Consider the following 11,955-nt stretch of genomic DNA (forward strand, 5'->3'; position numbering starts at 1 on the left):
CAGACTTGAGTAGATCCCAAAGGAGATGCCAGGCATTTCCTTGGCTGAAAGAAAGGGCCCTCAGTCTTCTAACATTTAATTTGTATTAAAGAGATCCTCTAAGTGGTGGATATTCCCTCTTTCAAGGTGGTGCTTTGCCACCAGCAAGGAACCCAATACAGCCCTCTAGGGAGAAAATTCACTGTCTTTTATTTTAGACAACTTGTGTAGTCCAGTGTTTGCAAATTAATTATCTAAAAACCCCACACAGAATACTTCAAGCCTGTCTATGGAAAGAGAGTTCTTTTGTCAAAGATCCTGTTTACTCTGTCTGTCATGTATGAACCTTTTTTTGCCTTTCCTAAGCAGTGCTCATGTCCTGCCCACTTTCCCAGTGGACAGCCAGTGAAGTGAACAGGCTGGCACAGCATTACCCAGTGCAGTGTCACTGAGGAGTGGGGCTTTTTTCTGTAAATACTGTAAGGTGTTCTCGGTCCTGCATTTAAAACAAAATAAAAAGCTGTTCCTCCTGAAATATGCAAAGTAGTCCCCAAAATGTGTGCTGTGAAGGCATTGCTGGCAATCGAGGAGGAAGCTGTGTAGGTGTGCATGGGCAGTTTAATGCAAAGCTGTCAAAGAGAGCCCAGGTCCTGTTTAGACACAAAACTGAAAATCCAGAGGCTAGCAGAGGAGAGATGAGACTGGTTTCTTTTCCCAGTCTTCTGAGTGAGAACAGTGAGAGGTTCATAGAGAGACAGGATGCATTTGAAAATCATCTCTACATCAGTAGGTACTTCAGTGGGAAATCAGGCTCTTGGAAAGCAAATCTGGAGAGCCTGGCTGAGCTTACCCTGTAGCTCTGGAGAGCCAGCCAAATGCTCTGTGTGTGTATGGGCCTCAGGCTGGGGATTATTTTCTTGCAGCCTTTGCCTTGTAGTCACTACCCAGCTAATAATCATCCAAGTTTCTTTTTAAAAGCAGATTGGCAGTGGTGTTCTTTGCTAAGCAATATCCTGAGAGAAAACAGTCCAACATTCAGGGGGTTTGCCAGGCCTGTTTTTCTTCTTTGAGAAAGATATTTCTCCTGGTGGTCCAGCGGTGAGCTGAGAATGAATGTGTGGGTGAGAATGAGCTGAGAGCAGGTGGTGGAGGAGAAAGGGGTTCACAATGTAACATACTTGTTAACACCTGTCACAGGGTTCCCCCTCCAGCAAGCGGAGAAGCCCTTTGCTGCAGCCAATTATCGAGGGCGAAACAGCTTCCTTCTTCAAGGAGATAAAGGTGAAGACCTCCAGCTGCTAACTAATTGCTCCGTTTGCATCAACTTTCCCCTTATACCAATGAAACAGAATGGTTGATTGATTTTTTTTTATCAGTGTTGATTTTTTTGCAGTGTCCTCCTGAAAAATCAGTAGCTGCTTTAAGCCTCGCCAATTCTGATCAAATTCTTCCCTTGTTGTAGATAAGACTACAGTGTTTCCTTGGCTTTGCATTCTTTCCTCTCCTTCTCCTCTCCCCTCCATCCGCACATAATGTATTTTATTTCGCTTAAATTTTTTTGAAAAATCACAATTACCCCTGTATCTTGCTTTTTTTCTTGCTTTTCCTCCTTTCTTTTAAAAGACACTAACTTGTTTTGCAGTTGTTTCTCTCACTCCCAAGCTCTGTGGCTTGCACACAGCACTGTGGCAGGAATGAGCTCTCACAAAACTAACCCTCGCACGTGGAGCCAGCCGGGGCACTTACAGGATTCTTACCTGCTCCCCTCCACTTATTTTATCCGGGCTCTTTTTCACCACCTTGTGCAGGGTGTTTTTAACTTAGTGATGATGGAAGTAAGAACAGCTTGGTTCTTCTAGTTGATACTTGGTCAGATTTGGATGGCAAGATTGTTGTGTTTCTTCCTGTGCTGCTGTGGAGTAGTAATTTGGGGTGGGGAACATTGCTACAATACTATTCCCCTGAGGAATAAAGTCCAACAGCAGACCAGGACACACAGTGTGGAGCTGAGCCCTGGCTTGCTTTCTGTGCCCTTGCAGTGTAACAAGGGAGAGAAGTGCTTCAACACATTTGGGTCATATTTCTGTTTTCCAGCCAGAGCTTGGTTAAATGTAAATAACTGCAGACTTAGAGATCTGAGGTGATTTGAGTCCAGTAGATTGTATATTAATGGACTATTCGAGGCACATATTCTTTAATACCAGATTGCAGACTGAAGATGTTAAGCTGCTGTTTGGAAGCTGGTTAATGATCACTGAGCTTCTTAGTATTTTCTAGATAACCACTGGATCAAATCTGCAGTACTGGTCTGGTGGGGAGTGTGTTTGTTTGCTTCTGTGTTTTTTCTTTTAGAGTGTCCTTTTTTTTCTCCACCTCTGCTTGCACCCAGTGTGAGAACTTAGAGCTGTCAATTTTGATGGTCTCTGATGGCCAGCACAGGCTGGTGCTGTGCCAGGGCAGCACCAAACCAGTTCAGCAGTGTCCTGCAGGGAATACAAACCTGGAGGGGTTTCTGGCAGAAGATCAGGATGACAGCCTTAAGCCTGTTAACATGATGTGCATATTAACACTTAAATGGGGTTCTGTCAAGCTGCATCTGGCAGCTTCGTACTGAACTACACTCAGAAGTAAAGAGAGGAAATTGGCAAAAGGCCCCAAAACTTAGCTCCTGCATAGGTCCACTATGGGCAGGGAAATACTTGATGGGCCCCTAACAATATGAGTATTTTCATTATTTCTGGGTGAGTTTTTCTTGAAGCATTTGGGAGGGTTGACTAAAAACTTGAAAGGCGTTTTGAGGTGACCTTACCAAACATTTTGGTACAAGATCTTGAATGTTGTGTTGAAAAAATCGTTGGGATTCTTGCTTTGTGGGTGTCCCGATGATAGGATACTCTGGGGATTTGACATTTATAACTCTGGACTGCCTCATGATTGCCTAAAAATCCAAGCCAGGTGCATGCTAAATGAATCTTGTTGACAAAGATCATGCTGGTTCAAGGTGTAAATGTTGCTGCAGGTTTAAAGTGATGTTCCTGTGTGAGACTTTTTAAAGGGAGGCCGTAGAGGGCCTTTTCTGTTGGAGTTCTGGCTAAGAATCCTTTTAATTTGCTCCTTTGTATTTTAGAGCAAAATTATTTCAGAGGTCTTGTGACAGCCAGATGCAGTGTCTTGGCTCTGAGGTCTAAATGAAATCTCTACACTTTCTTTTCCTCCTGTGGTGTCATGTGGCAGGAGGCTGGCTCCTGAGCTGCCTGCTGGCTTGGGCAGTGGCTGGTGTCTTCAGTGAGGCAAGACAGGCTCATGGGTGTCTGTGAGGAAAACTCTTTGCATCTGTCCTCGGGAGCAGCTTTGTCACACTGCTTATGGATATTGTCCCTTGGCTTTCTTTCCAGGAGCTCTCCCAGAAAAGGGCATGGGAGCTCCTCCGTTGTTGCCAGAGAGATTCCTCTAAAGCAAAGTGTGCTGCTTTTACTGCTTAGATTGACTTAGCAAATCCTCCTCCACGGCACAGCAGGATCCATGTTCTCCTGCTGCAGCCCTTCCCAGTCTGGGCAGGGTGGCATGCCTGGGGACAGGGAAATGGCAGTGAAGGATGGTCTCCCTTCCCCAGTTCAGCCTGGAGTTGTTGGTAGGGTTTAAGGACAGTACATGGCTGCTGGTTTGTGCTTTCTGTTTAAACTGTGCAATTGATGTCTGGAGAAATGGGTCTTGTCTAATCATGTGCTAAATATTGCTTCAACTTCCACAAGTTCCCTGCAGATTTTCCTAAGGTGCATTCAGACTTCTCCATATCTTTTGTTATTATTGCTACTCGAAACTTCTTCCCAGATAATGTTTCTTTCACCCTCCAGCCTCAGTCTTGTAATTCTCAGCCTGTGGCTTTGCAATGCATCATCATGGCCTAAAACTTTAACTTAAAAAGAAAACTCTGGGCAAACTATAATTTAATTGAAATGTATGCCTTTATAAATCATTGACTTTGAGGGTTTAATGGGACTAACCCAGGTCCTGGTGTTACCTTCTCCCTTTTTGCTTAAAATACAGGAGCAGTCTCTTAGGAATAATTGAACTATTCACAAGGAATTACATGAAAAAACAAATCATGAAAATGTCTGCTTTTGATCCCGGTGCTACCGTATATTTTTGTCTTGAAGACCAGTGATATTAGGCCCCAAAAGCTTTTAAAGATATCCATGTACTTAGATCCTTCCTGGCTAGAGTTACATGGCTGTAAAATAAATATATCTACACACACACATACAGATTTGAGAGATTTACTGTCCATGCTGGCATTTGCCGCTTTTAAGTGGCCTCATTCCTTATATTAAGATTTAAAACTGCCTTCTAGAAATGTCTCCGTACATAAGAGACTGGGCCTCGTTCCCTGATAATTAAAATTATTTCTGGACAGTGTCACAGGACAAGCCCTACTTTCGAGAGCACAGTGAATTGCTGAATACCAAGTGCAGCAGGGACTTTAAAATCTCATGCCTATAAATTTTGTAAAAAAACCTGGAACACAACCAGTTCATCAGTGTGCATTGAGGAAATGGGAAATTGCACTGTGCAGAGTTTCCAGTCCAGTTTTTAGTATATTCCAGCAAAATGGTCAGAGCTGATGTTTGAACACGTTAGCAGCAGTCCTTTTACAGTCAATCATATCCCACATTTGGGTAATTGTAAGACTCATCTGAGCTCACTGGTATCACTGTATGAGCATTTGAGGTCTTGAATTCAGCCATTAGAGAGAGCTGTTGAGCTGCATCTTTCGAGAGAAAATTCCACATTTTAACCTGGCAGTCTCTATGCTGGGAAATGTTTGCAGGGAAATGCAGAGGATGTCTGGTGTGCTTTGGACAATATGCATAACAACTGTGAATGGGTTCATTTACATCAGAATACATAAACTAAACAAAGCAACAGGTTGCTCTGAACCCCAGGTATTTTTTTTTCACTCAGTTGTGTCACTCTAGGTCTCCTTAACCAATCTGTTTGGTTTGTGGTGGCAATTTCTCTGTCATGCTTCAGTTCTAGGGTGTCTTACTGATGGTCTTCTGGTGTCCTGTGTATTGCTTGGCAATTGACGTGTTTGCTCTGCCTTTCCACTTCTTGTTCCCGAGTGCATGTGGTGAGAGGAGGAGCCTGTTCCTGAGAAGGGAAGCAGTAACCTGTCTTGTTTTGGGGGTGCTCTGTCCCTGTGTGTAGGAAGAAGAGGAGGGGTCTGAGGAGGACAGCAGTGTGAAGCCGGATCTCACAATTACCATAAAAACAGATTTCAGTGTGCGCAGCTTCTTGGATCAACTAGAAGATGATGCTGACGGCTTTGTTTCCCCAGTGGATGAAAAGATGCCGTCAAGGAGCAGTCAGGATATGGGGCTTTCAAATCTCCATGAAGCATCCATGTATGTTGAATTCACAGGCAACTGCAAAAAGTTATTTCTTGCTAAGATAGCATTTTATTTGTCAGAAAAGTGTCTAGGTTTTTGTTGTTGTTGTTGTTGTTAGGTTTTTTTGTTGTTGTTTTTTGTGGTTTTTTATGATCTGAGCCAGAAGTTTTCATGTTTCATTTTTAAATGCAATAGACCCTCATAGGAAAGGGTTTGGGAAGAAACTGCCTTGTCCTGATACTGATACTTAGCTTATGCACATTTGGATTCCATCACTAAATAGTAACTCCACCAGTGGCAAGCCGTTATCATGAAAATCCTGCACTCCAGAAGGTTTTTCATGTTTTGGAGAGGTCAAGTGGAAGTAGCTTTGCAAGTTTCAAGTCTGGTGCAAACACATGTGGGTGGTAGCCCAAAATTGTGACCATTGAATTTGATCCTATTAAAGTCACCAAACCCAAACCCATCTGCAGGAGAAAAGTTTCATAGAAGTTAGTGGTAAATTATGAAGTGCACACTTGACCTCCTTAGAGGCTGCAGCTTAAAACTATGATCATTTTCCTGAACTAAGTTCAGAGAGCTTTTTGTTTCAAGTAATGTGAGGCCTGCCAGAGCTGCTTGCAGGAGCAGCTCCGTTGCTTGGCATATATACAACTAAACATCTGTAGGTTTACTGTATGTTTCCTGTTTTTACTGGGTACATATGGATAATCTCATTTATCTTTAAACCCAACAGCCCTGAACTGTTGGAGCAGCTCCAAGAAGTCAGGGAAGAGAAAAAGCGAATCAGAAAAAAATTGAGAGACTTTGAAGATAACTTTTTCCGACAAAATGGAAGGTAACAAAATTTCTCAGCTGCCTCTCTGTTCTTCAGCTGCTTTTGATCTGTTTTGCATCTACAAAGATCTCCAATTATGCAAAGTTACCTGAATTCAGTATTACGTACTTCCTCTTCACAATCATTATCATTGCTTTACCCACATTCAGAATGGTGGAAGAGTTATCCAGTGTTAAAATAACTATTTTTTTCCCTAGTGATTTCTGTGCTATTCTTGCTTGTCTGTGAGGTATTCAGACATTAGTTTTATCAAGTATTTCTGCTTTAGTGTAACTGGTTTTATTGTTTCAAGAAAATCTCCCTCATTGACGAGCTGATAGAATGTTTTCATATATTTATACTCTTAAATTATCTTGTGTGTTTCTTGCCTCCAGCCATCATCCTTAGGGGCTTTTGTAAAATCACTGAAAATTTAAAATTTTCTTGTAAGCCAAGAGCAATCTGATCAAATACCATCTTTCTTTTCACGAGTGTGCCTGTTCATGTAACTGCTGTGGTGCCAAGCCAGAGGGGACTGTATTTTATTTTGCCAGGATCACAGGCTGACACTCAGATGGCTCCTGAAATGTTTTCCAGCCGTTTTGCAGAGCTGGTGATTTCAGAGAAGCAGGGCATTTTTCAAGCAGGATTTTGCATTTGGAACTGTGGGGTTGTGCTCAGCCTCAACACACAAGCATCCTACACTTGGTTGGAGCAGCTTGTTTGCCTCTTTTTTTCTTTTGGTTTGTTTTTTTCTTTTCTCTCCAAGGGTAAATGTTTTGGTCTTGTTCCCTGATCAGGAGTGGAGGGAGGAGAGGAGCTGCTTTGTAGGTCTTGTTGGCGGACAGAGGGAGGGTACTGAGGGAGGCTTCCTGTTAACAGAAATCTTCATGGTCTGCTTTCACTTCCACTAGGAATGTGCAGAAAGAAGACCGCACTCCCATGGCTGAAGAGTACAATGAATACAAGCAGGTTAAGGCCAAGCTGAGGCTGCTGGAAGTCCTGATCAGTAAGAGAGATATTAGCTCCAAGATCATGTAAAGGAGGAGATTGCTTTTGCCAATAAACAAAGAGGAGAGAGCACCAAATGGACAAATGCATGAAGTGGATGCAGCGGGAGCCTGACTGGGAGAGCTGAGGAGCTCCCTGGGAACTGAAGGGGTGTTCCCAGAGGTGGGAGAGGGAGGAAAGGTGGATTTCTGTCACTCTCTACATTTCCTGTTGCCCACTTTTTCTCCAGGCCTGATGCCCAGAATGGAGTTTGCCAGTGTAGGAGACAGAACACTGCGCTCAGTGACCGCACTGAAGGGATCCTTCTGTATTGATTTGCTTACAGATCCTGTAATATTTAGAATATCAAAGCCAGCCATGCTGTTCTTTTTTTTTTGTTTTCCACAGGATATTATAGCAAGAGGCAAAATAGGATTAATAGTAATGAAATCATCAAATAGCTTCTACTTGAGTGGAACAGAAAAGTGCCCTGACCAATCTCATGTTAAGGCACAGGTCAGGCAGCACCAAGACTGTTCCCTTGTAGCTACAGTAAAGATTTGCTCAGACTTTTGACCTATGTGGAGTCCAGCATCTTCTGTTGCTCTAGAGAAATGCTGTAATAATCTCCTGGTCATCAGCCAGAGCTGGTGTGAGTTGCAGTTTTGCCCAGGCTTGAGTTGGGTTTTCTTCCCATGTTTTTGATGGCCAATTCAACTGAAGTAGAAGGAAGTACCTGCATGTTTGGGATAGTAAAGAAAATGAGCCATGCAGCCAGGTTCTTACCAGCTTGTTCTGCTTGGAGGGTGATACTGAGACCACCTGACTACATCTGGACAACAGGGAAGAGAAGAGGTTTTAAAAGCTTTAAGTCAGAATCCCTTGGGATTTTGGTGGTTGGTTAATAACTGGTGTTGAATATGTGGTAGATACCTGGAAGCCCCACCCCATTAGTACATGTGCTTCATCGTGATACAGACACCTGAGCCCAAGCTGAATAGTCCATGTGGGTGTCCCACAAACTCACCTAAATTTTCTTCTTTTGTGGATATCACCCCTGTGTGGGCTGCAGCAGCAACACTGATGGTGGCAGCAGAGGATGGGCTTTTCTTCCCAGTGTAGGAGGTATGGCAGTACAGGGGATACCACAGGGAATTGAGAGCATGGAGCTGTGCTCTCCCTGTGGAAAGGGCACCTGCCTCAAGGGCAAGCTTTCACAATTTACTGTTTCCAAATTTGTTTATGACTTTCAGAAAAGAAAGTCCTGGGACACCTGATTCAGATGCTCATGTCAAACAGGTGCTGCCGGAAGGAGAGAAAGGCCCCGAGTTCAGGGACACCGAGTCACTGAGGGCCCACAGTTCTGCCATCCTGGGACACCTGGGCTTGCTCTCCCACTCCAGAGGCTTATGTGCACCCCTCAGTCTGCCCTGAGCCAGGCTCCACCTCCACAAGAGGGGCACTTCTGTAATGCTTTCTTCAGCTCCCCAGGGGATCATTGCCAATGTACAGAAGCTAAACAGCCAAGATGAAATCCAGTGTTGGTTGTAGCCAGGCCTCATGCATGTCACACCAGAGGAGCCAAGAGGACTCCCAGAACAACTTCTCCCCCTTCCTTCTTTATTAAGGGCAAGTGGGCTCACAAATAGTTGTATTTGGGTTGTGGTACTTAGATTTATCTCCTTTCACTTGCCATGTATGCTGCGTGTGTTCTTGCCAAAATTGCTGCTGTTTTGGTCTCTTCAGGGTCCCTTGAACTCATCCAAAGGTGGCATGCCCTTTGCTAGTCAGGGTGGGGGTCCTGGTTTAGGGCAAATTCCCCCAACTGGTTTGGGAAAAGATTTCATTGGAGAAAAGTAGAAAAAAACCTGTTTATTTAACAAGCAAAGCACCCACAAACATAAAAAAATGAACAATACCAAACAATAAAATCTCTTGTTGTTCTGAAGAGACGGTGAATTCAGAAAGTCCTTTTCGTGGGGTGTAGCTCAGCTGGCTGTGTCTTAAAGGTGTAGACCTTACTATCCAGCATAAACAGAACAGACAGTTGGGGATACAAGCATCATAAAGTCACTCTAGGGCATTGGTTAAGGCAGAGACGTGTTAGTGAAAGCACTTGGGATGGGGACTCACAGCTTGGTTAGGTTTTTTTATTGATTGCAGAATTGCCTGTTCCATATAAAACCAGCAAAGACCGAATTTTGTATTTCCAAACAGTCCGGAGGACTTGTGTGCTGACCTGGGGCTTGGCTTGTCAGAAGTGCTGAGATGGGATCTCCTCTGATCCTTGCAGTGGGTTAACTGGGCTGACAGATTGGCTCAAAAAGTGCTTTGAAGGGAAGCCTGAGCAAGGTAAGCCCCTGTCCCAACACAGGGCAGCCCAGGAAGCCAGAGCTGTGCCTTTGCCTGCTCCTGCAGGCTCTTCCTCTCACTGTCAGCTCTCCCTAGTTATTTCAGGGAAAGCAGCTGAGCTAAGCTGGCTGCAGTGTTACTCTGCTGGTGGAAGTGTGGGACGGGAAAGAATACTGGGTTACCAAAAGGTCCTTACCACTGGCTCATTTTTATATTGTTCAGGCCCACTTCAGGAAAGCAAAAGCATGGCTGGTGAGTATTTGCCTAAAGCTGGCCTGCCTTTGGGATGTTGCTGAATTAAAATGGAGTAAAGCCTGCGTGCTTTGCTGAATCTGGACCTGGACACCTTTAAATGGATTAGAGAAGCAATTTCTGCTTTTTCGTAATCACGCATTTTTTCAGTGGGCCGTGACTTCCCAGGAGTGTTTTCTCTGCTTATTTTTAAAAGCCTGTTTGCACTGTGTACTGATAAATTATCTGTTTTGCTGGTGTTGGGGGTTATGTTTCTTTCTTTTTGTTCTTTTTTACTTATAGAATTTTTTCCCATAAACTGCTGGGAAACACTAATGACTGGGTACTTCAGAAAAACTGGGTACTTAAGAAAAGCAGAACAAGTGGCCAACCTCAGGGGAGGAGGGCATCTGCACTTTTCTTATCTGGGAGTTTCTCTCCGAGGGGCAGAGATACGACGAGGATGGGGCAGGTAAAAGACAGGGCTGGGGCAGCTGCTGGCTCTCTCTTGGCTTTGGAGGAGGAAGGTCAGAGCTGCTGTTTGGGGAAGGGAATTAGCTCCCGCTGCCGCTTCTGCCTCCATCGCCGCTTTCCCGGCTCTGCTCTGGTCCCTGCTCTATCTCGCCTCACCACCGCTGCCATCACGAGCAAGAAGGAAAAGAAGCTGTTCCTGGTCATGCCTGCTCCCCTGGGCTACGTGCCAGGACTGGGCCTTGGAGCCACGGATTTCACCACCCACTCTGATATCAGCCCTGCTTGCAGTGGATGACCAGCATGCCCCACCGGGTAGCCAGATAAAGAAGAACCAGACAGGAGATGATGAGGAGGAGGATTTGAATGACACAAACTATGATGAGTTCAAATTTTTTTTTTTTTTAGTTTTTCTTTTTTTAGGAAACAAACATAAAAGAAGCTGTATTTCATACATATTCTCCAACAAGTAATAAGGCAGTTTCTCCTCCAACGAAATACATGGGATAATGCACGTCCACAGACCTCGATACGGCTGCTGTAGCTTCAAGTGTAAGACAGTACAGCTTCTCATTCTATGATTATTGTAATAACTTAGCCGAGACTTCATTTTCTTCATGCAGGAAAAGCCAATTCTTTACTCACATCACTGATTTTATACAGTTTTCACAGACCTCGTGTGCAACATCTATTGGCCGGTAGCTTTCCTACTACTTCAGTTTTTGGTCAGAAGGTGATTTGTGTGTGTGTGCTAAGATTCAGGTTGTTTGCATTTTTCCTTTATTGGTTCTACTGGAAGAGATCTTATTGTTTACACAGATGCACTGACTTTTCAACCCAAGAATAGGTGGTTGTGTTAAGGAACCTTTCATACCAAGATTGTTTTTGCTTGGAAACTTGCAAATTGCTTAACTACACTTAGAAGAGATGACAGGCTAGCTATTAAATTGATAGAGCAGGCCTGATTTTATGAGGCCTTTCTTTTATAATAATTCTACTTGTCACAACATCCCCCCCTTTTTTATTAATTTAAAAAAGCTCATATATTCTGATGTTAAAACAATTTGCATCTTATTAAGGCTATTACTGGTTATCTATTAAATATGGGACAAGACACATAAAAAACTGATTACAATCAACAAAACTTATTAAATCCAGTCATGTCACTGACAAAGGGTCTTGCAGCATGAGAAAAATAAAAACAATGTCCAGTGTCTCTGGGGGAAATTGAGATCAGTGACCATTGTTTTAAAGTCCAAATAGTTGAGACTCAGGAGAAAGTCCATTAGCTGGAAATGTTGATCTTTGACATCACAGAATGTCTTTTTGGGAGCTGGAACAGGGAATAGCTGAAGAAGGTTGGTAGGAACACTGTACCATGATGATGACAAAAGGCTTTTGTTGCCAAGTTTCCTCTGTAAGTCTCCAGACACAGCCCTGCTCTGGCACTCCTGCTTTTGCTCTGTTCTGATTACAAAGGCTGGGTGGTGGTGAACTGATTTCTCTTCTCACCTCTTCTCAGAGGCAATTGCTGTCTGATCAAATGAACAGATGACTACTTTTAACCTGTTGATAAAAACACATGCCTATCTTCTCTTTGAGTTAGTGAATCAATTAGACTTTGCTGTTGCACACTCAGTTGGGATTTAGATTTAATGATCTTTTTTCCAAAATTTTGATGTAAATATTGCATTATTCAAAATGATTTTTTGTCTTAATCTTTAA

General features: G+C 43.5%; 1 protein-coding gene across 8 annotated transcripts in view; it reads left to right on the forward strand.

Moving 5' to 3' along the window:
- The window catches only part of FAM13A (family with sequence similarity 13 member A), a 121,081-nt gene extending 109,126 nt beyond the window's left edge, over positions 1-11,955 (forward strand). For 7 of the 8 annotated variants that reach the window (XM_066186385.1, XM_066186386.1, XM_066186387.1 and 4 more), the window contains 4 exons: positions 1,177-1,260; positions 5,188-5,384; positions 6,106-6,207; positions 7,101-11,955. In XM_066186385.1, coding sequence (XP_066042482.1) covers positions 1,177-1,260; positions 5,188-5,384; positions 6,106-6,207; positions 7,101-7,227 — 510 coding nt within the window. In that variant the 3' untranslated portion in view covers positions 7,228-11,955. The remainder of the gene's footprint in view (positions 1-1,176; positions 1,261-5,187; positions 5,385-6,105; positions 6,208-7,100) is intronic. The other variant, XM_066186384.1, reaches the window with a different exon arrangement.

The sequence above is a fragment of the Chamaea fasciata genome, unplaced genomic scaffold, assembly GCF_029207755.1.
Source record: "Chamaea fasciata isolate MVZ Bird 193981 ecotype frontalis unplaced genomic scaffold, bChaFas1.0.hap1 SCAF_6, whole genome shotgun sequence".
In the NCBI taxonomy this organism is placed as follows: Eukaryota; Metazoa; Chordata; class Aves; order Passeriformes; family Sylviidae; genus Chamaea; species Chamaea fasciata.